At 36.2% G+C, this 25,303-nt stretch overlaps 1 protein-coding gene across 1 annotated transcript in view; it reads left to right on the forward strand.

The window, feature by feature from the left end:
* The window catches only part of USH1C (USH1 protein network component harmonin), a gene marked incomplete at both ends in the record, with an annotated part of 42,799 nt that extends 18,136 nt beyond the window's left edge, over positions 1–24,663 (forward strand). Inside the window, 8 exons of the mRNA XM_084263613.1 lie at positions 2,236–2,360; positions 4,746–4,822; positions 20,729–20,770; positions 21,080–21,133; positions 21,280–21,379; positions 22,780–22,889; positions 23,592–23,647; positions 24,564–24,663. Of these exons, the coding sequence (XP_084119739.1) occupies positions 2,236–2,360; positions 4,746–4,822; positions 20,729–20,770; positions 21,080–21,133; positions 21,280–21,379; positions 22,780–22,889; positions 23,592–23,647; positions 24,564–24,663 (664 nt within the window). The remainder of the gene's footprint in view (positions 1–2,235; positions 2,361–4,745; positions 4,823–20,728; positions 20,771–21,079; positions 21,134–21,279; positions 21,380–22,779; positions 22,890–23,591; positions 23,648–24,563) is intronic.
* Between the last annotated feature and the right edge of the window lie 640 nt (positions 24,664–25,303).

Here is a 25,303-nt window from a genome sequence, read left to right on the forward strand (position 1 = left end):
ATTAAGCCTGTCTGAAAAGGTTATGCATATTCTTTTGTAATAACATGATGTGTATTTCCATTTAGTTAAATGTAGAGTCCAATACAGATCCAAAGATCAGCACCTGGAAAGCATGAGGGTTATGGTGATAATAAAGTCAATGTGAAATTGAAATTGAGTGCTTGTTTTAAAAAGGAATGTTATAAATGTATAAACAAATTTAAGTCTAAGTAAGTTTTGCATCTCAGAACTTGTTTGCTCTGTCATTGAGCAGCTATGTTTAATTCAAACAGGAAAAAAAATAAATGAGTGCTGTAAGGAAATGGATCAGGGAAGAAACAGAAGAATAACTAGATCTGGAAAACATTTCCACTTAGTTTATATCTAAAAACATATTCAGGTAGTTTGTTTATGATTTGTAAGTGTGTACACAGTGTGATATTCAGTAGCCTTTTCAGTCTACCATAGTTCTGAAAACAACAGCTATATAGATTTAGACTGAAATAAGGACTTTGTGATGCTAATTATCTTGAGTAGAAATTCAGTCATCATAAATTATGAGTAGGCTTTTGATTTTCTGAGGCAATAGTTAAATTAAAACTGGTACTGAAAGCAGGAAGTGATATGACCTGTTTTACTTCAAAAACAATATTTTAAAAATTATTTTCAAGGTCTATTTTTTTTTAAATCTGGGATTTAAGAAACTAGAGACATTTAAAGATTGTAGCATAATAATGTCAGTGCTATAAATGTAACTTAAGCATATGTATATAAAAATGTAACTTAAGCATTGTTTTACATCTTGGAATTTAAAATCAACCAGTGTAACAGTAATTAATTTCCCAATTAAATATTTGGCAATAGCATGAAAGATAGAGTGAAATTGCACAATATCTATTTTGATGCAACATTTTAGAGCTAAGATTGACCCTGAAGTATTCAACTTTGCCAGTTTGATGCGTTAAACAGTTTTTAATTCATATTAATTCACTTAAGTTACTTTTCATGTACCTGCATTAGCTAAAATTCTCTGACACAAAGAGCAGGGATTTCTGAATCTTTGAGGTACACAAAGGAATGCAGTCCCCAGCTGTCAGAAAAGAAGAGTATTCTGGCAATTGTGCTGTGGGCTGCACTGTAGACTGTGGATGAATTCTTACATGTTTTGCTTTCCTAATTCCTGGGGAATAGATAACATCCTGTTCTTTATTGAGGTCTACTGTAAAATTCCCTCAATAGCCATGAAAAGCTGCTATAAATGAAAACCATTGCAGGTGAAGAATAATTCTGTTCTCCAAATCCAGATTGCCCATCTGTTATAATGAATGTTCAATATCTGCAGTATCCTTCTAAACTAAGTGTATCTCTACTCACTTTTTGAGGCCTTTCATGATTAGGCTGCCTTAAGTGCCAGAATCAATAGCCAAGAATCTTGGTGACAGCCAAGAATCGATTTTGCAGGACTTCAAGGCACCACATATGGAGCTGCAAGCTATTAGGTTCTACAGCAGTTCTCTTGTGACCTACTTAGGATTTGCTAAATTTTCCTTCACAATGACCTTCTTTTTATCATGGTGCCTTTCTAGGTAATTTACTTGGTTTATGAAATCCTTAGTCCTGAAGCATGACAGTTGTTTTCTTGTTGTGTTTTGTGGTTTTGTTTTTTTCACTGGAGTGCTGAATTTATTGTGGTTTGTGTCTCTGGTCGCATTTTGGTGTGGTCTAGGACAGTACGTTTAGGAAGCAATCGTAAAAATGGAGACAAGATATAGAAATAAGATGTGCTTTTTAGGTATAATTAACCATTGTAACACCTCATTTGGGCATGTGGTACATGATCTGTCACTTAGTATTTCCATTGAAACTGACTAGTTTTATAAAGGATACTTTCCAGTTCTAAAAAGGAAGAGTTATTAGGTGAGACAAGATTGTTGGCTTCTGTTAAGGTGACAGTATTCTAGTGTGTCACTCTGGGATTAATATCTGTGCAAGTGTTTATATAACTGGCCTTTGAAGTCTCAATATTAAATAAGAACACTTTGCTCAGTTACATTTTATTCTGCAATCTGTTTTGGTAGCTTAATAGATGAAAGTTGGATTGATGAAAGGAATTACCTTTGGGGGAAGGGGCAGTTTATTATTCTTTATATTAAAGAGGCAAAACCAAACATACTGAACAGTAACTAATTGTAGTAAATTTATATTGATGCTGTTGTTTTTGTACTCAGAATGCCTCACTTCATTTTTTTCCTATAGGATAACAGCAGAGGAAGAGAAATTTAAAAAGGAGTGGGAAGAAGATTGGGGTCCTAAGGAACCTCCCAAATCTCTCAAAACTGTAACTGCAGAAGTACACTCTCCCCCTCGTTCCAAACACAAAAGTAAGTAACTGATTTCAGTCTGCTTCCTAGTGAAAATATTTGGTTCAAACACATCACTGAGCTGTATGGAATGTGTCACAGTTTTGCATCCAAGCCAAATTAGTTATGACTTCGTTATTTTCAGAAGGTTGGAAGCATATGATAGACTAATTCAGTAGCTCTTATTTAACAGGTACTTAGCTTGCAAAATCAACATCTATTTAAAAAATCATGGCTTTTAACAATCAGCAACAGGAGGAAAAATAATTTTTAAAAAAAGCTCACCAAGATACTGAAGTATTGATCTCTCCAGCTTGGGGTTTTGATGCATTGCTTTCCATGTTATTTCTGTTCAGTGTTTTTGCTTGTCAAGCCTTTCAAAGTAATTCTTCCATCAGTGCACCTGCACTGATGTCCACTGTCAAAGTAGTGCTGTGTTTCTGTGTTTTTTATGGTATATGATTATGTTTTTATGTCTGTGTGGGTAAGCTGATATTCAAACGCTAAATTATATACACATCAGAGCTTTCACCTTTAGTGAAGAATATGTTAGGGCAATAAATAACATTTTAAGTTCTGTGGACATTTGGATTTGCAGCCCCCCCCAATCTCTACAAGCACCCAGCTATGCAAAATTGCAACACTGGGTTTTGTTAATTATGAAAATAAAGGTATGAAAATGAGGGACAAGTGTCTGCTTTTTTAGTTGCAATCAACTGTGAGCTTTCTGCATTAATCATACAAACAAATCATTTAATGCCATTTTTTGTATGTGAGAAGAGATCTTGGGAGAGGGAGTGTTTGAAGGTAGAAAACCAGTGTGAAATTTGTAGTTTCATTTGGAGTGAATGAATGCACTTTGTATTATTCCTATTGTTTCTTTTTTTTCTTCTTTACTCTAAATCAGTGTATTGTGAAGGGTGAAAATTAGGGTTTTGAGTATTTTCATCTGCTTCTAACTAGAAAATATAGATAAGAAATCCCTGGTTTTGGCCTGGAGGGAATTAATATAATGTTTAATTTTCAGAAAACTCTGAAGATCTCTTTCCCTCATCTCTTCAGCAAGACTTTGCTCCTTTCTTACTTTGGCAGTCTTTGGGAGCTTTAGGAATGTCATGAAGCTTCCCTGCTTTACTCCTGCAGGAGTAAACAAGTTAATTGAGTAAAAAGCTAAATATATTGAATGTGATCAAAAAATATAAAAGAAGTAAATGTTGGAAAAAAAAAAAACCAATAAAACGGTAGACAAAAAAGAGAAAGAATAAAGATTTTTGAAGAGTCAGTGATTTATTTTTTTAAGTGTTTTTCCTAGATATTGACAAAACTGTTTCTCGCCAGCATCCCTTTCACATCTAAATTATTCCTTCACAGGCTAAAGTATTTACTACATCAATTTTCTGTTTAAGACTTTCTTCAGTTCATGCTTTCTTGACTGTTATGTTGAAAATTAAATGGTAATAGCATAATGATGTTTACAACTGTTGCAAAATTAGCATCTTAAGAGCATGGGTAACAAAACATATAAGCATGTAGTAAGTAAAAGCAGGTAGTGAGAACTTCTGAATCAATGATATCACTGGGCAGTCTGCTTTATAATTAATCAAGAGACTGAAGAGGCGCTGTTTGTGCACTGCAACTTTTACATGATGAATTGTCCTGAAGTGTAATTGTCCAAAGGAATTTAAGATGCTTGGAGCTTAATTTGCAGTTAAGAAGCTAAGTTGAAAGCTATGGATAGTATGTGAAGAGTGTATTAAAATAGTATTAGAGAAAGGAAACTTGCACAACTTAAGGGAGATCTGGGTCAGTTTCTAAGCTGTTTCAATCATTTTGGTGAAGTCACTTTTAATAGATGAGAAACTGAGATTGGGAGATGCCTCTTCTGCAACCATCTCGTATCTGTTTAGTTTTCTGATTCTTCAGGGCAGTGTTTTCTCTGTGCAGCATTTATTCCAGTGACAGCGCATAGAAGGCTGATGTTTCTTTTGAAGCCGAATATCCCAGAACTAATGATGATTTAGTTACAGGAGCAGCCACCTATCTCTGCAGGCTTCCTTTCATAGAAGAGGAGACTCATTTGCTGTATGCAGACTTTAACTGTTCTTCGGGGTTGAAAGTGGATGGAAATTAATTTTATTTAAGCAGGACCACAGTTTGTGGGGTTGTGTGTTCGGGGTGGGGGGGACGACTGTATGATTTAGTTGGTTTGTTGGGGGGTTTCATTTTAGGGGGGTGTGGGGTTGGTGTTCGACTATGTGGAAGAATATCCTGATGCTAACTTATTTTTATTTCATAGAAACTTCTAGTTGCACATTGCTGATCTTTTTTTTTTTTTTCATTTCATGGGAACCTCCAGTTATACTGTCATTTCTATCTCCTCATTCCTTTCCTCCTTTGTTTCTTGAGTAGATTTAGAGGGAGTTGGACATGACCAACTTGAAACAGATGACATGGATGAAGTGTTCATGAAGCAGGACAAACAGGTTTGCTGTGCAGCCTTAACTTCCTATCCTGATTCAGATTCTTCCTATGTTTTTCTTCCTCCTGACAGTCAGTCTTGATACTGAACTAATTTGGTTTTGCCAGGGCAATATTTCTGGTCCTTTGGTAAATGATGAAAGGTTCTCAATTGGTTTCTAAAGATACCTTGATACAAATACAAAATCTATCAATCCTACAGAAAGGTTGATTGTATTGAGACCTCTGTGTTATCAATGTTTCTTACATAAAAATAAGGATAATCAATTTTTAAATGTTTTTACTTAGCAATGTATTAATACTTATGCATTTGTCTCAAAATATTTTATCCTAGGAAATGGAACTTTTCTTGTCTCCTTAAACACCGCTGCATTCTGCCACAAGCCTGAATAAGTTTGAATACCTGTTTCATTTTAAGGAAGGTTGTTAAAACTAGTGTGAAATATAACTGTGACCATAGAATCTTAGCAATGCATATGGCTTCATGGTTCTGTATGAAGATTACTTACTGCATTTGCTTTTCATAACATAAAATGTGCATCAATAAAATGAGAGGAACTTGTAGCGCAACGGATCAAGAAGTAATCTAAGAACTTGTCACGTAATATCAAGCTTTCTGTGTTGTGCCTTTAAATAAATTTTAATCAGTTACATGTACCAGCACAAAATGGTCTGAATCTGAACCAGTCCTTGGCTTCTCTTCAAAAAAACAACTTTTCCTTTACCTTTTGTAGCTTTTGGATGGTTTTATCGGTATGAAGGAAAATTTCCCACAATACGCAAGGTACAGCGTTTGATGTGTGAATTTGCTGTGCACTTCAATTTTAATTCTTTCTTCTTATCTGTTATTGCTAGACATTCTTTATAGTAAAATGGCTTTCTTAACGTGTGCACAAATTAAGATACCTTTGGGATGCATCCGTCTAGGACCTTGTCCTTTTGAATACTTTGGACTTCTCAAGTCCTGCTAGTTGCAGCGGGAAGTATATGTCAATAACTTTGCAGGTGGTGTTCAGTCCAGGTGGGCAGTGCATGTTTTATGTTCTCCAAAAGTCCTCAGAATAATGTATTTTAACAAACAAACAAACAAACAAAAAAGTAGAGGGGCAAAAATTCAATGGGAACCAAGTATGCAGTTCTCATTTATACCTTGGTAATCTTTCAGTAAGAGGAGTGTTGAAGGCAAAAGGCTTTTAGGCATGTACATCATACAGGAAAAGCAAAACCAATTGAAAAAACTTTAAGCTTGATAGAATACTCTTACATCTTTAGAGTTGCTGCTAAAGTAATGAAATTAAAATTAGAGTTTCAAATAATAATTTCTTCCTGCTGTTGCTTTTGTGTGTTTATTTCTTTCAAGGTATATTAGCCCTATATAGAGGGTGTATGGTTGTGTGGCGTGGTTTTGGTTTGTTTTCATTTTTTGTTTTGTTTGGAGTTGGTTTTGTGATGGCTGATAATACTTAACTGGGATAGTTAGGAGGGTTCATGTGTCTGTGTCCTGAGAACTCAAGGCTTCCAAGGAAGTCAGTTTTGTATCTGAGAGATGAAGTATCTGTCTCACCATTTAGGGCCATTGCTTTAACCTTCTGTGTGGACAGGAAATGCCTATTTTCTTTAATAGAGAATAGGAAATGACAGTACACTCCAATACCATTTTGTACTGCTAGTGACTATAAATCATCTTGTGTGAAAGCCAGCAGTTAGGATATCTATCTGAAAAGTATAAATACACTCTGTGAAAACTTATTCTTTTCACACAAGTATGTGATCTTCTGTATGGCTGCTGGAAATGGTAGTTCAGAGAACTTCCGAATACCTTGTCATATAGTAGTGAAGATCTTTGCCTCTTCCTGTTGAACCCTACTACACTGCGAACTAGAAGCTTGGCAAGCTGTATTTTAAATGTTCTTTTATAATGATTTTAGAATCTGGAAACTATGAGTTTTCATCCTACGCCAAATTGCTAATTGCTTTCTTGTTTTGTTTTAAAACCCCAAATTTTACTCTGTACTAAAAATGTCTTAGGAAGTAAACTGAATCCATGGGGAAAAATGGATGGAAAGGATGACTCATCCTGTTGTATCTGAATGCAATGAATGCAACTAAGATTATCTGATATATGTTTATATTCTGGAACATTTTGGCATGCGTACTCCTTATTATGCCTTTAAATTCAGTAATTTTTCAAGTGTTGATACCTAACAGGTTGACCTGCCAGATACCACATTTAGTAGATGTACTGAATGTGTCTTATAATTTGTTATAGGGTAAGATAAGATAGCAATCATTATTAAGGTACAAACTAATTAGCCTTGAATAAAATATGCCCACAGAAATAGGTTTCTGTTAAAACATTAGTGCAAAATGATAAGATTTTTTTTTTTACTTAATTTTTAAAATCTTGTCTCTGATTACTGGGGTTGGTTTGGTTTTTTTCCCCCAACACCACCCCCACTTAACCATGAAGCAACAGACAACATCCCACTAAACTCAGCAGTACAAAGTTCCAGTTGACTACTTGACTGGGAGAAATTACATTTGTAACTGCCAGGGAAAATGTCTGTTTTACAAGGCTTTATTATCAATATTATATATAAAGGATGGAAGGAAGACAAATAATGCTATGTAAGATGTAGCTTTGAAATCCTAAAACCACTGTGAAAAGTCAGTAGGTGGTGATAATAAGCAGAGCAAGATCAAACCTAAGGCTTGGCCTCTCTGGGCACTAGAAGCAACTGCCAAGAAGTGGCCAGCTGCTCCTCCCTTTTGCAAACAGAGAACATGGGCTTTCAAATATGAATTGGGCCCTACCAATACACATAGGAGAGGATAGCAGAAATGTGACGTTCAATTAAAGTAGACATAAGGAACAGAATGTGTATTGAAAGCAACAGGAACAGAGGCTCTAAAAAGGCTATGTAGTTTTGCTCTTCGGTTGCACTCAACATGTAAAATTTTAGAGTTGCTTTGTGCAGTATTAGTTCACTCAAATAGTTACCTGGTCTTCATGATGCAGTGTTCTTTCCTGTGAGCAATTCGGTTTCTGTACTGCTCTAAGCCTTTTCCTTGTAATTGCTTATTTTAGTTGTATTAAGGCATGCAAAACTGGCTTTAGGACATACACATGAAGATGTCTTATGCAGAGAATATCTGTATCTACCTATACATGAGCATCTGTTAGCTGGAAGCAGTTTTGTATTTATACAAAAGTGCCAGAACAGAGAGATGGCAAATCAAAACTACCTGAAACTGATTGAATATTCACCATTTTGTAGTGGGCCTGTGTGCCATAATGTTGTAACTTTTGCTGGTGAGCAAAAAAGTTGAACTGTCCAGTGTTGCCCTACTCATGTTGATGGGCACAGGCCCTGCATAATTCCCTGCAAATTGCTGAGGGAAGTAGACTTCAGTTTCTCTTTTAAAAGACTGTCCCCATACTTGTACAGATAGTAATTGAATTTTCAAGGCAGGTACTCATATACTGTACTTGAAGTTTGCAGTGTTTTTAGCTGATGTAAAAATCTGTTTAACTAAAAAAAGAAAAAACAAACAAAACAAAAAAGCCACAATCACAACCACCAAAACTTCCCAGAAAGGAAAAGAGCGAAAGAAGTCAAAAAGTGACAGTCTGTGTGAACAGAAGAAGAATAAAAAGGAAATGGAGTTTGAGCAAAAACTTGCCAAAGAGAAAGAAGGAATGTTGGAGAAAGAAAAACAGCTGAAAATAAATCGTCTCGTGCAAGAGGTATGTTGTGTTCTGCTATGAAGTGCAAAACTATATCGAAAGAAAATGAGCTGAATCTTTAACCAAATTATCTTATCAGGACACTTGCATGTCAAAGACAGTGAGGTTTAAAAGAATTGCTGTTGCATTGCAGAGCTCTGTTCCCAAGTTGGCTTGTTCCTACAGTTGGGTTTTGCCCATATGAGGATGCCTCTAGAGTTAGTGAGTGTCCCTGTGAGGTTACGAATTTAATAAGAGACAGCAAAATAGGAAATTTTTCCTAAAGTTATAATTTATTCTAAAACTAATTAAAATGACATTTCACACTTTGAAAACATATTTATATTGTAACTATACATATAACCTCTTATCATGCACTGATGTTATGGTTAAGGTATCTGAAACAGAACGAGAAGACCTGGAAGAATCAGAAAAGGTGCAACACTGGGTGGAAAGACTTTGTCAGACACGGTTAGAACAGATTTCCTCTGTGGAGAATGAGTCTCCTGAGGTAAAAATTCTGGTTTATCCATATACTGTGCAGTCTCTAGTTATCTCGCTAGTGGTCTCCTAAAAGCACGAGTTTTCACCAGAGAAAAAGCTGTCTTCATCTTTACTTCTCATCCATCATTGTAAGAAGGGGGGAAAGTAATTGATGAATTGCTCTCTATAGCATTTGATGTTCCTTTGTTTTACAGAAATTGTTATATTATTTTTAATGAACTGGTTTTATTTTATCCTTTTTAAGTATGTTTTCACCACAGAATTAACAAATGTATTGGCTTGTGAGCTGTTTGGACTAGGTGGGAAATGCTACCAATAATAAAACTTGGACTACATTACCTCAACCATATTTATAGTGTCCTATGCAAAAAAAGAACATCACTGATGATTGGCTCTTGGATCCTTTCTTATATTGCATGAAATAAAGGTGAAATTTAAGAAAATTACAAAAAGACAAGAAACTCCGAGTGAATTTGGTTCAGTTTTGTGTTTGAAATAGTCCTCGTAAATGATGGGATTTGCAGATCGTGGTTGTGCCGTAGAGCCTGATGGTTCTAGATGTGGAGTGAGGCTTTCCCACCATCTTGCTGCTCTGGCTCTCCTCCAAGAACAGCTGCGTTCAAGAGGAACACTGCAATCTGCTGAACTCCCCTGGGATGCCCGAGAAATTGCAACCACAAAAAGGACCCTTGGGGAACATTCTCACATGAATTTCCTTCAGGTCAATGTGGAGCAGCTCTAGGAAAAAAACAGCTGATTGTCAGTTCTTCCTGGCTCAGGCTTGGATCCATGTGGCTCTTCAGTGCAGTTCTCTAGGACAGTGGAATGATTATACTGAGCTTTTTCTCACTACCTAAATTTGTCTGTGTTCTGCTAAATCTTTGTCCCCCTTAATTTTCAAAGTAAGAAGAAACATTACAGATGGCAATCACTGCTGTATTTTCAGAGCTCTACCCTGATTTAAGACAAGTACTCTGGGTTGTATTTGGTCCATCACTTTTTCTGTTACACTGTATTTAAATATTCTATTACAACTCTTATACGAAACTACTCAAGCAGTTAAACTTATGTAAAACACAAAGCTAGAATGCTTCTGAGGGATAAATGCAACTGAACAAGGAGAGATCTTAAGAAAAGTATTGTCATATCAGATTTATGTGTCTGTAGGAGAGCTGATATCTCTAATGTTTCCCCAGCTGAGTCTACAGAACGGTAAAATTGGGGGGAAAGTATGAACTAGATTTTCTTCAATACTTCAGTTGGATCACTAATAAAATAAATATTAGTGACTCTTAGCATATGTAGGATCCTTTTTCACACACACAAACTTTTATTTTTGGGTAAGCTGCTCATTATGTTCAAAATTTTAGTCCCACAATGCATCTGTGGCTGATTAACAGGGTTTAAAAGGTCTAGAACCTTCTGATGATCTGGATTTCATAGCATACTGAACTTCTTGTTTTGATAGCTACTTAATCTTACTCCTCTTGAATTACTACCGTCTGGCTATGTTTATACCACACTTCAGCCCTTCTCCCTTTTTTTAATGGCATGGAATTTCAGAGCCTGTCTTTGATTACTTTCTTTTAATATAACCACTTCTCCAGGGAGCAATTCTTCCTTTCTCTTTGTAAGATCTAGAGAGGCAAGAGTTGGGTTATCTGTGATTTGTCCTATGATTTTATCTTTTGAAGACTCCAAGCAGGTTTGGCTTTTTGTTTGGGTTTTTGTCTGGTGAGGGTTTTTTTGTCATCCCCTACTACAACAGCCAAGGGTACTGTCACAACACTCAATTTTTTTTAAAAAATAAACCTGGAATGATAGGAAGTGCCAGTTAGGCAGAGTGTTTTTTCTAACATCTGCCATTAATTTCGTCAGAGCTGTTGCGGGCAGATGAACTGTTAAGGCAGATTTCTCTTGTGTTGCATGTAGTTGGCAAGTGGACGACCTTCTGCTTCTCCTTCTGCCACATCAATGCGGCGTTTTGCCGGTGGCCTGCAGCTTCATACCACAGATCTTGATGATATAAACTTAGATGAAGTTGACAAGCCTAAACAACGTGTGGCACCACCTCCGCCACCACCACCCACTGTTACTCCAGCAGCATCAGCTTATCCACTTCCTACACCAAATGTTCCACTTTCAAGAGGTCCAGCCCTAGCAGTAACACCAGCTTCACAGGTGACCTCGTGATCTGTTTGAATGCATGTGCCTTGACTGTGTCCCTGCCTGGCTTCCCTTCCCCGCTTCATCACTCACTTTATCCACTGGATCTACCCACCTCCCATGTGCAACGTTAAAAGAAGGAATGAGATGGTTTCATGGCAGTAAATGCAGTCCAGAGGTAGCTTTTTTGTTTTTTTTAAATTAAATTGAGAGGGTTTTGCTCTTCCCCCCTGTGTACATCATAACCCTACCACGTGCAGCTATCTCAGGCAGAATGTACCAGTTAAAAAATCAGTTTGGAGTTGAGTGTTTAAAGATTAAAAAAAAAAAAGCAATGGCAGGTGGTAGTTTTAACTCATATTTTTTGAGAAAAACATTTGTTTAGTGAAAATTGCTAGTGAAAATGTTTTAAATACATAATCAAATTGCTTTGTTAGATGAGAGGAGAGAATAAAGAAAATTAGTGTGAAATCAGAAGCTCAAACTTTTAAAACATCAACACAGCGTAAATTGCCAGTAGAATACTTTTAAATGAACTAGAGCTAGTAGTCTGGTATTACTTTTTTTTGGGTAGAAGTTAGGAATTTGTTTGAGAAAATATACTGACCTTCTCTTTATTACAATCTCGGTCCAAAAGAAAGCCAAATATAAGAAATCTTGTGCCTGACCTCAGTTTAGGAAAGAAATGGTAACTGTTTCATCATAATATCCGTTTCTAAGCACTGTAGTGGGATTCATGTACTTGTTTTTCTGGCAAAAAAGCTTCTTCCTTTTTTTCAAACAGCGGAAGAGGATCCCATAAAGTCCCTTCCCTAAACAGTTTTGCATGCATTGGCTAACTGCATTGTTGGGGTTTGGTTATTGGTTTGTTTTGGTCTTGGTTTTTAGTTTGCATGTGTACTTGGAAATCCTAGGCTTTGCTTTTGCATGACTCCAGTTAGGGTGGGGAAGGATATGCAAATTAATCCGTGGAACCTGGAAGATCATTTCTATGTGAATAATTGTCCTAATGTGAGCTACGAATATCTTCTTATAAACTCGAGTAGATTTCTAATAGTGCTTGATCTGTGTGGTTTACATGTTTGAAGTGCCACGAATATGCTAGATGCATTGAAACAGAAATGTGAGATGTTTTTATGAATAACAGATTCTCCAAGTTATTTGCAAAATAAAAATTATGTGAAATGACACAAGTGTTCTAAATACTAGCATACAGAGGAGAAAAGCTTTCTCCTATTGCTAAAAGAAGTTATCCGGATAAAAGCAGTAATATAGGAACTGTCCCCAAACCCATATATTACAATATACATTTCTGACAGTTTGTCACTGCTGGAAGCATTAAAGAAGAGAGGTTAATAATTAAAGAAAAATACATCGGGTAACAACAACAAAAATAATCTAGCCTTCAAAAATAAGCCATTTTTCACTGAATATAGTTATTATATATGAGGAAAGAACTGAGCTCTTAGCAAGGTATTAATATGGAGCCAGAGCCGCTTTGTTTATAAGTAGATTACCCAGTATTCTTGATGTGGTTTTAGACATAGAAATAAAATCAGAAGCTCAACAATTTATCCTTACTGCTTTTTAAAAAGTTGGGGTTTAATACCACAGAGAAGCAGCAGCAGTGCATTAATTGACTTCAGTGAAAAAAGAGTTTGTGTTTATTCCTTGTAAAGCCAAAAATAATGCAACTGTTATTGTTCCATTGTTTTTTAAAAAATGTTTATTATTCAAATCTTTATGTTGCTAAATTTTTTTCCCAAGATCACTTAATTTCAAACTCAGCTTGGACAAATTCCTGACAAAAGGAATAAAATCCTGTCAAATATTTTCTTAATAACTAAGTATTAAAGTATCTCAGAGAAATTGGTCTGTTTCTCAACGTTATTATTAGCGATATACTTTATCTGGACCCACTACTAAGTCTGTTACTGTTTAGGTTGTACGAAACACCTCCCACGTTGGCAAAGTATCTTCTGTGTCAAGCAATCCACTGGTATGTCATGTACTGTTAATACTGACTGTAGTTTTTATGAACTTTCCATGTAACGGTAGTATCAAGTGTTTGACTCTGCATGGATGACTTATTCAAAATTCAACACTTGCATTCATGTGCATGGATCCTTTGCCATGTTAGGAAGTACTTAGTACCAGGCAGTGCAAGTGACTCCTAATAGTCTGAGGACTTCTTATTTCAACACTCAGCAACATACAGTCCATTGTTCTGTATGCCTTGGAGCATATACTTTTTTTTCTGTCAAGACAGACAGAAGGAACTAGGATCAAACTTTTTTTTTTTAATATAAAGGGTGCTAAGAACCAAAATTTCTTCTCAGAAGAACCAACATTTGTTTTATAACTCTTTGCACTGATGTCACTTCAGAATGGCAAGATGTCAGATTTCCCCACTCTGAGGCATTTTTGTTCCAGGACAACTTTAATAAGTTGGTATCTGTGAACCTGCTGTTTCTTTCAAGACCAGAAAGGTTAGTGATAGAACATGTTTTGTAGTGTAGAGCAGCATTAGTTGAGGGATATCCATGGGGACTTACAAAGATCTGGTTCCAAAACTTTTTCTTAAATTATTTTAAAATGGAAAAAGGAAGAAAAAAAACAACAAAACAAACCCAAAAAATTCCTCTATTAAAAAAAAGTTTCCTAACCAATTTGCTGGATTTTATTCAAATCATTTCAGAGGATACAGCTTGTACTAAATGAATTATATCTGGAATACATCACATTTCCTATGAGAAATACTGACAAGAGTGTTCTGAGAGTTGCTGGGGTTAAGTCAAAAACTGAACCCCCAGGGCTCAGTTTTGAACTCTTGACTAAAACTATGCTTGACGTCAGTGGGAGTTTTGCCTGAGTAAGAATCGGGTTAGTACGTGCAATCGGGTTAGTACGTGGTGTAAGATGAGGTCTCAGATTGGGTTAGTACGTGCTTAACGATGAGGTATCAGATGCCGCTGGGTATCTGTAGAGTCAAGGGTAGGCAATTAGCATAACTAACTCTTCCTTTTAAGTCTGGATAAGTTAACTTGAATTTTTTAATGGAAAGCTGATTGCTGTAGCTGTGGTATATTTCATGTTAAAAGATGTATTTAGCCATAGATTATTTCAAATCTCATTTCAGGCTGTTTATGTTTTTACACTCCACTTTAGCATTTTTTCCCTGTAGTTTCTCATTCAGTTCATTGCCTTTACAGAATATGCCAAAAACCTGGCTGATAAATTTTCAAGCATCTTGCTGGCAAAGTCAGTTTAGACGAAAAAACTACTGTTTAGTTGCAGAAGAAATTATTTTTTGGCTTGTTAACTTTGGAAGTCTTAAAATAATTCTGTAAGCCCTGTGTTGTATTAGTGCCACTAATTGCCATCAATTATGTGTATTGAGGCATCTTTGGCAACATGATGGATTTGCACAAATTATGTTGTGAATTGTAATTTTCTTAAATTAACCCCATAGCAACTTGCTCCAAGTCCACCTACTCAACGGCATCCAGGGGTACCAATAGTCTCTAAACCAGTCATGCTGCATCCTGACCCAAACTTTATGGTCAGGCCAACAATCAAATCGGAGGCCCTGGTAAGCCTTTTAATGTTCTTTTTCTGAGTGCTTGAGTACTGTGGGATTTGTTGTTGACTTGTCCTTAAAGGATGTTTTCTAATTACTAAAATTAATGTAGTTTTTCAAATGATCACTAATGGTAAGTACAATTTCCATTTTTTTCATGATCTAAAAGTCACTCTTAGTGACAATTTTTGTACTGAGGCAAGTAATTCCTGAGAAGCATGTAGCCTTGGACTGTAGATATTATTTTTCACTTATTTGCATGTTGGTTTGTATTTTTATGAATTCTGAATTCCTTTGTCAGAAATTAAATAGTAAAAGTTAGTTACACTGTATTTTTCATTTGTGCTTGAAATGTAGAGAAATAACTCATCATTTCATTTGTAGAGAAAAAATGTTCCTTGTTACGTTTTAGACTCCAGCACATTGGTAATGTGGTGCTACTGCAAAGTTGACTCAGATTCTTCTTGTTATTTATTTTCCATTTTTGTTTGTAAGCTATATGAAGAAAAACCCTTTAGGCTAAATATTTTATGACCAACCCTATAGCATTGGGTGCAGTGGTATACAAGGGAATGTTGTTCTTGACTGCCAGCAATTAGCTTGAGAAATTGGCAAAAAGATCTGCCTTCATAGGGAAACTTCTGATATGCCATCATGCACATTTTCCAAATCACAAGTCTGCTAAAATGTTTCAGATGTCAATCATCATTCTCAAGCTGCCTTTTATTAGTTAGAAGATCATAGTTTCAAGTAGGAGCAATATTCTGAATGGATTTGGAGAGAAACATCAGTTAATAAATTAACTGGTTTTGTAGACTTGTTACCTCTTACTTCCTTTTATGACATAATGCAGTGATCCAGTATTCATCCTGGCTGCCACGAAGGCACAGCAGTTTGTGGAGTAAGACTTCCATGGGTACTGAAGTAAAGAGGGAGACTACTGTTAGTTAAAAAATGAAAAGGCTGGTATATGATAAGCAGACGGGGAGGTACCTGCATATCTCTAGAAGTGTAGAAGAATTCCAATCTGATTTCATGTGGAAGGAATTATTTTTATTTGAGGGTGGGAGGGGATGAGTATTGTTCCTTTTTTAAGTAAGTGGTTCAGATGTAGGACACATTCATCTTCTCTTAGCAAAGAGTATCACCAAGAGCAAGGTATCTACACTATTTCTTGTCTTGCTAGACTTTAGGAATCTGTGGAACTCCAGTCTATTTGTCTTAATATGATATAATGTGCATAAGTCCTCCTACTTTGCTTTTACCTGAATTTTGCTGTCCTGAGTACCAAACTCTGGAAACTGATATTGCTGGTATTATTTGATTGAAACAGAGAATCAAGTGAACCTACACTCAGGCAATTCACTAGGAAATAAGATGAAAAGCATGAACAAAATAAAATAAAAATACAAGAATGGGTACAACATTCCTGTTATATGGAAGGTAGTTGTGCCAGATAGGAACAGTAAGGTCTCTATTGTGACTTCAGTCTTCATATTAACTGAATTCTGGTCAGAACTCCCAGGTTTTTTTAACAGTTCATGACATGTAGTTAAGTGATGGGTGATGATTGAATGTTGAGTGTGACCTTGCATGTCTAGGGCTACTCTGGGTCAAAGTTAGTGTGAACTGATTGTCTCTACTCTGCTAGAGTTAATTGAAATACAGTTGTGACAAAGCAAAATAAATTTTGTCTCAGAAAACAGGAGAGGCTAGTTATGATTTAGTGGTGGGGTTTTCAGGGAAGCAAAACCAACATAAACAGTAGTCCCTGCATCCCCAACTACCACAAGCATCCTGTTGTGGGATTTAAAAGCAGTCATGAACTTGCTATTTGCACTGAAGACTTTTTCCTTCCTCACTCCTTTGTGGTTGCATGCAATATTTCTCATGGAAGAATTCATATTTAAGCATTTTGAAGCCTGAATATGCAGGGCTGCAGTCAAGGCACCTCAGACAGATATTTACATACTGTATGGTAAGATGTGCAATGAGTAGGAATTTCAGCTATTATTTGCTATCTGTGTTTAATTGCTTCCTTTTCGTTTTTTTTTTCCTAAGTGACTGGAGAGAGGCTGAAGAGTTTTGTGGAAAATCTTGACAGACTCTCCCAGAACTCCTTCAAAACAAAAACTGTGTGTGTTAGTTAAACACAGACCACCAATCTTTCATTAGCTCAGGAATAAACATATTTTTTCATTTAATAGTATGGCTATAGGACATTGATTATAATTCGTAGCGAATCTAATATGTAGTGATTTGCCCTAAAGCAAATTGATTTTGAAAACGTAGATACCATAGTTTAGTTTGTAGAAAGTTGTTCTAATTTCAGAAGACTCAAATCTGTAACCTGATTTTGGTGCAGGAATTTGAGTGAAGGCTGGAGAGTTATGAAGCGTGTTTTGCACAGGTTTTCCAATTTTCTTTTTGAAATTTTTTTTAACATAATAAGAGTGTATTTTAAGTGATTTTTGACTGCAGTGTACCATTTTGTTAATGCACTGGAAGTGAAAGAAAACTAGAATCGATATGGAACTAAAATCATTGAAATCCAACACAATAAAATAAAATTAAGCAGCAATTAATAAATAACGTGAGAATACTTGTAAGTATCAAAACTGAAGCAATACCGCTCAGAAATAAGTTAAATTCAGGAGGAATTTTCTTTGTGTAGTGTGAACCTGTAGTAGTAATTGGTATTAAGTAACTGCTTCTTTCAGGATAAGTCCAAATACACCTATCTTTTCTTTCAGCTTAATCAACTTCATGAGGAATTTAATAATGGAATTCATCCTCTAGTATAGGATATTGATAAGAGAGCAAATCTTAAGTGTAATGTATTTATTGTTATTTTGGAAATGATTTGTCTAGCATTTTTTATATGTGTTTTCAATTATTTTTTCAAAAATCGTGGAGAATAGATCCCAGCACTGTTGGTTAGAAATCAGGGATGAAAGGAGCCATAGAAATTAATATTTTTTTTTAAATTCATGTGGTATGGAAAGCTGTATTATTTATTCATGTAGTTTCTGTAGAATTCTTTCAGTACTATTTCACTCTGTGTGTACTCAAGCACTAACACATTCAAGTGTGATTAAATCCCTAGAAGCACAAAGAAAAGCAGTGAGATTATTTGTGAGTAGGTGACACTTACTTACAGCAAAAAGTTAATATCTGGTTTGGCAATTTTCTTTGTTTTGCAGCCACAAGAGATGTTTAAAAGGATGGTGGTTTACAATTCATCATTTAGATCTAACAAAAAACAAGTAAAATAATGTTTTTCATGTTTTGTGTGGTATTTCTTGTTTTGACTGATCATACACTTAAAACTTTCCTTTCTTATCCTGCTGTTGGTTTCTAAAACAAGAGGGTGCAAGACAGCCCTAGTGCATGAGAACTGCTAGTCTTTGTAAATTTTCAGTATGTGCTTGTGGCTCCTACTCTAGTTTACACAGATGAAGAATGAGTGGATAGTAAAACTTTCAGCTTGAACCATCTGTGACTACTTGTAGGGTTAGTGCGACCTTTAAGGTAGTTGGACACAAATAATTAATCTGATACGGGTTTTTTTATTCTTATTCCTAACACTTCCTTGTTTCTTTTAGTCTCCAATTGCAATGCTTTCAGTAATAAAATATTTTCTTAGTTTAACAAATAGAGCTATTATCATGACACAGTTATTGGTAGGAAATCAGAGGAACTGGTACTGGAAAGTACTTACAGTCTTTCTGTATTGTGTAGGATTTTTCTGCGGTATTACTACTTCTATCACTTTCCTTTGTCATAATGATGAAGCTTTTATCTCTTCCTCTTTGGTCTACTGGTGGTTCAGTAGCTGGTCCCTTGAAGTGAACTTTGTACTTAACTGCTCTGCTCTTCTTAAGATGTACCAGTTTCTGTGCAAAACACCACAATTGGATGCATTGCCATGTTATATGAAAATATTAGTGCACAGTTGTGACATCACAGTGGGAAATTTTGAATGGTAAACCAATGAGATGAAAAATGATTTATTTTTTATTATTCTTTTTATTAGTGTCAATCTAGATCTAGAAGGAAAGACTGGATTTGTCTGATATAAACCAAACTTTGAGATTGTTCAGATGCTGTTGAATGTTAGTATGTTCTGTATATGAAACAGTTGTGTTCTCAGTAAATGTTTTTTGGAAAATTTTGTTACATCTGTTCATAGGTATCTATTCTAATTCTTTTTTGTTTATTTCAGTCCAGTCTCAGTTGCTATTGACTACTGATACTAGAAACTTCAGTGGGCAGAACCATTGGCTTAGGTGCTTGTGGTTTGTTCAGGGCTTTTTTTATTTTTGTTTTTTAGTAACGTTACATTTCATCTAGAAGTTCAGACATTCATTTTCACTACAAATATTTTAGTGTCCCACATTCTACTTACGTTCAATCCGATGAATGTTATTGTAAACCAAGAATTAGAATGGTCTTAGCTCTTTTGCCTGAGATGTCCTGAGTAGTGGGAGGGTAGGCTTAGCACTGTGGTTTCCACTCAGTTGCTTGGTTCCTAAGTACCTGCTGGGATATGGAGGTTACTCTCTGCTCTCTGAATATGTGATGCCCATTTCTGGGAAGATTTATTACAGTTCAGTGGATGTCTTCATTGTATCGTAGCTGTGTTTGTACATTACTGGATATCACTTTTACTTGCAAGGTTTTTGTTGTGGGATTTTTAGGGCTCTTTTTCCTGTTGAAGAAAATTTTCCTGGGAAAATAATTTTTAAAGTGCAACATCTGTTTTTCACAAGGGCAACCTGGGACAAAGAGAGTTCAGTGACTTCCTTTAGATTACATAATGAGTAATTGACTTGGCTGAGATTGGAGTTCTTTCCTCTGTTGCTTCCTCCAAGACCGTAGATGTCTACTTGAGCCGTGTTTCCAAAGGTCAATACTAATTCAGCTGTTCAAACTATTACTTATTTAGGTAGCTATCATTGTATAATGTTTCTCTTATAGCTTTTGTAAAACACTTCATAGTACACTTTGTAAATGAATGATTGACAGGGTTTTTCCCTCCAAGATTAAATACTACCCCCTGATGCAATCTGTGGTCAAATCACATTTATTTAGTTCCTCAAAGTTAGCAATTAACAAATGTAATTTGTTACCTATACTAATTTAAATGCATAATGCACCTAGTAATTCCTAATCCATCCTAAACCACCATCCAAACACCATTGATTCCAAATTTCTGACTCAGGAACTCTCATCTTTGCAGAAAAGGTAATTCCAGTTTTTCCCTGTAGTGTTTGTCTGACAAGGATATGCACTAGGTTTTGAAAGTTTAAGGGGTGGGGGCCCTCTAAAAGCATATAATTTGCCCTACCTGTCTTACCCTTTTCAGATGTTCTCAGCCAAAATTTTTAAGTCCTCCACAGAATAATATGAAAACAAACTCATTTTTTGGCCTGCATTTGCTTGTGGTGTGGAACCAAGTCCTTGAAGCTCCATGGAAAGGAGAGAAGGGGGCTGGAAGAGGGTCCTAAAACCCTGAAGCTGTCAGTACAGGCAAATCAGAGCTTGTCACTTCTACCTGTGTTACTGCCCTACTTGGTGACAGTCCCAAGAAAGGTTGATCTGAAGAGTGTGTCGGAACATACCTGCCCAAGTTGCTTTCAAAATTTGGTTTAGTTCTGTCAGAGGAACCGTGGAACTGACAGAAAGCTAAACCCTCCTGAAAATTGCTCCATAGTATGACCAGCTGAAACTGCTGATCTGTCACAATGTTTTGAAATGTCTTCTGACTGTCAGGACAGACTATTTTCTATCTTCCTGTGCTTTTCTCTATTTACTATCTTCTTTCATAGCTTACAGAATTGTATGTTCTTTTATTAATAAATAAAATGGAGTTTGTGTTAAGTGTGTGCATGAGCCTAATGTTTTTACAATTAAGTATTGTTTTCTTTTTAGGGCTTCCAGAAATATTTGGAAGATTTTGATCCATATTCAATGGTAAGGAGAGAATTCAAATCTCTCTCACTGTTTAATATGAAATACACTAGCAAAAAATAAATCCTTGATTTTAAGGGCTGGGAGGCAGTAAGATTCTTATTTGTTGGTTTGCTGGGGTTTGCATATTTGTCTTTCTAGTCATGTTGAAGGGGAGCTTTCTAAGAGGAAAAGATAATCTGGTGTTCTGATCTTCCTTAAACACTATTTTGGAGGAGGGATAGGTCCCTTTTCTCCCATAAACTACATATATCAGCCTAATTGTTTTGTGCAATCAAGGTGGAAATGACTAACCATTATATCTTTTCATAGTTTACCCCAGAACAGATTATGGGAAAAGATGTACGGCTATTACGAATTAAAAAGGTAAACACTATACTATTTGATTGATCTTTAAATGGTTATGTAAGCATTTCAAGTACAGTCCCATTTACTGGGAAGAAGGAAAGATTAATTTCCTATTGATGACAAAAATTAACAGTCTTTTCTGAACTAAAACTCTTTTTGAATAGGAAGGATCATTAGACCTTGCAGTTGAGGGAGGAATTGATTCTCCAATTGGAAAGATAGTCGTGTCTGCCATATATGATGGTGGTGCTGCAGACAAACATGGTGAGTAACAAAGAGACATTTGAATTCCACTGCAAAATGGCACTTTATGCTGGATGGGAGTTGTTGGCTGACTTTATAGCTATGCCTGTTACTTAAGAGGCATGCTCTAAGTGTCCAAGGCAAACAAGTTCTATCTCGGCTCTAAAGACAGCTCAGAGAGAGGTCCAGGGTTTGAAGGGTGATGATTAAATTAATAATTATTTAATTTTTATAGTGTTTAAGAAGAAATGATCCCTGCTGCTCTATTTTTATCATAACATGATTTTCAATAACGTGGCCTGAAAACATGGAGTTGATCTCTTAATGAAGAATCTGCTTTTTCCAGTCTGGTATTAGAACAAAACAAAACAACCCAAGAAAAACCACCCAACAAACCAACCAATCCCACAAAAAACCCGCAATCCAACCCCCCCAAAGAAGGCCCCAAATCAAAGAAACCAACACATCATTCTCTGGGGTATTCTGTTAATTAAGAAAAGCAGAATGTGGTCTCTAGTTCACAATTTCCAAGCAGTCACATCTATAGTACTTTCATATGCACTGGACTATGGATATGGTATGCTACACTACTCAGTTTTGTTCTTGACACTACTTTCAATAGTAATTTGTTTTTTAAAACACCTGCGTTTACTCCTGAAATCCCACTAAATCCTTCTGGCTAACAGCTTAGCTTTCTGGAAGGCACAAGAATGTGCATACCAACAATTCCAGGCTTTGCTCCTGGTGGCCAGTATCTCTCATCCTTTCCTTGAGAACCCTGGTGATGACCAGGTAGATGGATGGGACAATGACTCCTTATGTTTCTTTGCTGACCTTGTCCCATCCTGGACCTAAGTTGAAGTCACTCTTGCTGTGAAGCTCTCCTATAGCTAAGGTTCTCCCCTTATGATCAGTGATTTCCAGTTCCATTCTCTTTGAATCCAGTTCCAGTTAGATAACTGTGCTTCATTCCAGATTAGAAAGTCAAAATCAGTTTAAAGGACTAAAAAGTATACATACTCTTGCCAAGAAATGACAGTCCTGCAAACTCTTGACAAATGCCACTTACAGATTCATTTTATTTAAGTAATGCTGCCTTTTTCACAGTAGTAACAGGCTATGATCGACCATAGTTTGTAAGCTGTATAGATGGATTACTCAGGCAGGTTAAGTGCTACAAGGAAAATCTTATTGAACTAGTTTCTTGCTTGTCATGATCAATAAGAGATTAGTGTGGCTTTTCCATGCCTAAAAATTCCTTTGCTTTTGTCTGTAGCAACCTTTCTTGTCCTTATCAATTTTATTGTAAGCCTTCACACCTATTGAAGACACTTTTTGTTAGACTCAGTGCTGTATAAATGTGGAACTAGCAACATTTTTTTTGCTTATGTGTATGTAAACCATGTTGGTCTCTTCACCAGGAGGTATAGTGAAAGGGGATGAAATACTAGCTGTAAATGGCAAGATACTGATTGACAGCAGGCTGGCAGAAGCACAGGCAACTCTAGCAAAAGCTTGGAATGTGGGTGGGGTAAGTAACCTGGAATACTTTTTCTTTCTACCTACAATGCTCATACTGACCCATACTTTTCTTTCATGACACTGTCACTTCAACACAAATAAGGTAGCAGACACCAAAAGTATGCCAGGTGCTACCAAACTGAGCTGAAATCAGCAGAAGGTATTGGTATTCAGTGTCTCAACATCCTGCACGTAATGTGCTGTGGAAGTCCATGGTGTTTAGCTACTGGTCAAGTTCATTATTTTAAACACGTAACATTCTGCGTGCTTATAGTACATTTATCTGTAGAATCACCCTTTGGTCATGAAAAATTACTTGCAAACTGATTGGAATTTTATGATAATAGTTTACCTTTTCTTCGGTGTCTTAATGTACAAGTAACATTGCGCTTCAGCTATAGTGTGTTCTCATCAAGAACTATATTAATTACTAAGGTGACCAAATACAGGAATATTTTTAGAATAATTATTTTTAAAAGCTTGTTGCAAGACCAGTAGGGTTTTCTTTAATTTTGGGGTACAAATCAAACAGCTCAGTCTTTAAATGGTCTTCCTTTGGAAGTCATTAACAGTGATCTTTCTGTTGCTCCCTGTGGTTTTCCAGGAATAGATTGCCTTCTTGATTCTCTATCTGATATTCCATGGTGGTCCACTAACCACCTCTAAAAGCAGTATTTAGCAGCACATGTTTGCTTGTGCATTTCTTTTTCAGGATTGGATTGACTTAGTCATTGCAGCATCACCCCCCAAGGAATATGATGATGAAATGTAAGTGCATAAGCTTTCTTTCTGTGGGATTAAAAGGCTAGTAACAATGTCTGATTAAAAAAAATAAATTGAAAACTGTATGGCCTATTTAAATTATTTACTTCTTGTGGACTGTGTAACCTTCTGCATCATGTGGTTGCTAATTTGGTAGCTATAAGTAGCTGTTATGCATCAGCAGTGGTTCCCAGACTTCAAAACGGTGATTCTCAGAACTGGTGTATGTGACTGCACCCTTATAATTTTGGTTTAAATTTTGTGAATTTTGGGTGTGGGTTTGTTTTGTTTTTAGAAATGGATAACTTTTAAAATTCAATCTGGATCATTTACTGTGGTCCCATGGATCATAATTTGGGGAAATAAATGCCCTTAAGAATTCTTCACCAGAACCAGATATTTCATTCTGATTTGTGGTTGGTTTGGGGTGTTTTTTAGTTAGATTACAGATACTTTCCTTGTCTAAGCCAACCTAAGTGTAAAATTTTCAGAAGAGCTAAGTGATTTGGGTGTCTTGGCAATTTGTGACAGAATCTTTTTTTCTTAAGATAATCAGCATAGGTGTGAAATAGAAAAATCCATGGCTTAAAGTGTGACAGAGGTATCAAGTCAATACAACTTGCCTTACTTTGATCTTGCTTTTGAAAGTGTTTGTCCAATGTTTTCTAGCTTGACTGAAGGAGAAAATTTGAACTTATCCTTGCTACAAACTAAAATGGCAGAGGAAAGTTTTATAATCATTGTTAAATCAGAGTCTTGTTCTATGTAGAAGACTAGTGTTGATTGCTGTAAATCAGTAGAGTCTTACTGGCTTACACCAACTGAGGATTGCTGTAAAATTGTGTTTAATACCTGTGCCTAAACTAACACGCAAGGAAATAACTGACACTGTTATTTTTGTTTTCATATCCTGTATATGTAGCCCTACTATTCCCTCATCAACAGTCAGTCCCAACACACAGAGAAAGGTTTTTGAAGGCAGTGCACCTGTGTACAGACAAGGGTATCTCCTGCAGCTGTAGCCACTGCAGTGTTCCCTCACGGTGAATAGCCAGACCTGAGTTAACATGACTGTCCAGTGTGAGGCTGTGTTATTTTTTCAGCATGTGCCTGCCTGTGCATTGCATGCCATGCTTGCTTTTGTTCCTGGCATGCTGGAGTGTTCTTTGGGCTTTTGCCATGCCGGTCCTATTAAAACACAAGCATTTAGTTTTTACTTCCTAATGTCCCTTAGAGGTCCCCTGCAGAATTGGTTTATCAGATGCCAGACTATAAAATATATACCCCCTGCCTAAACAAGTAGGATTAATCTTTTTTGTTTGTTTGTTTTCTTATCTGTGGACCACTGCTGTGGCTTTTTAATTCATTAGTATATAAGTAACTGCAAATTGCTTCATTGTTAAGGCTTGTCCAAAGAACAAGTTCCCATTTGTACTAGATGACAGTATGCCTGTAGATAAGTACTCATGATGGTTTGGTTTTCATTGAAGTTTGCCTGTGTTAATTTGTCACTGTAAGATGGGTTTGTCCCAAAATTATCCTCGTGTCAGAAACACAGTTTATGATGTATAGTTTCTCTCTGCTGTAATTACTGTAAGTTCAGTCACACATCTCTAGAACAACCAAAGTAACATTTCTTGTTGCATGTGGGCATTTGTGGTC

This window comes from Gallinula chloropus, assembly GCF_964237585.1.
Source record: "Gallinula chloropus genome assembly, chromosome: 4".
NCBI lineage: Eukaryota > Metazoa > Chordata > Aves > Gruiformes > Rallidae > Gallinula > Gallinula chloropus.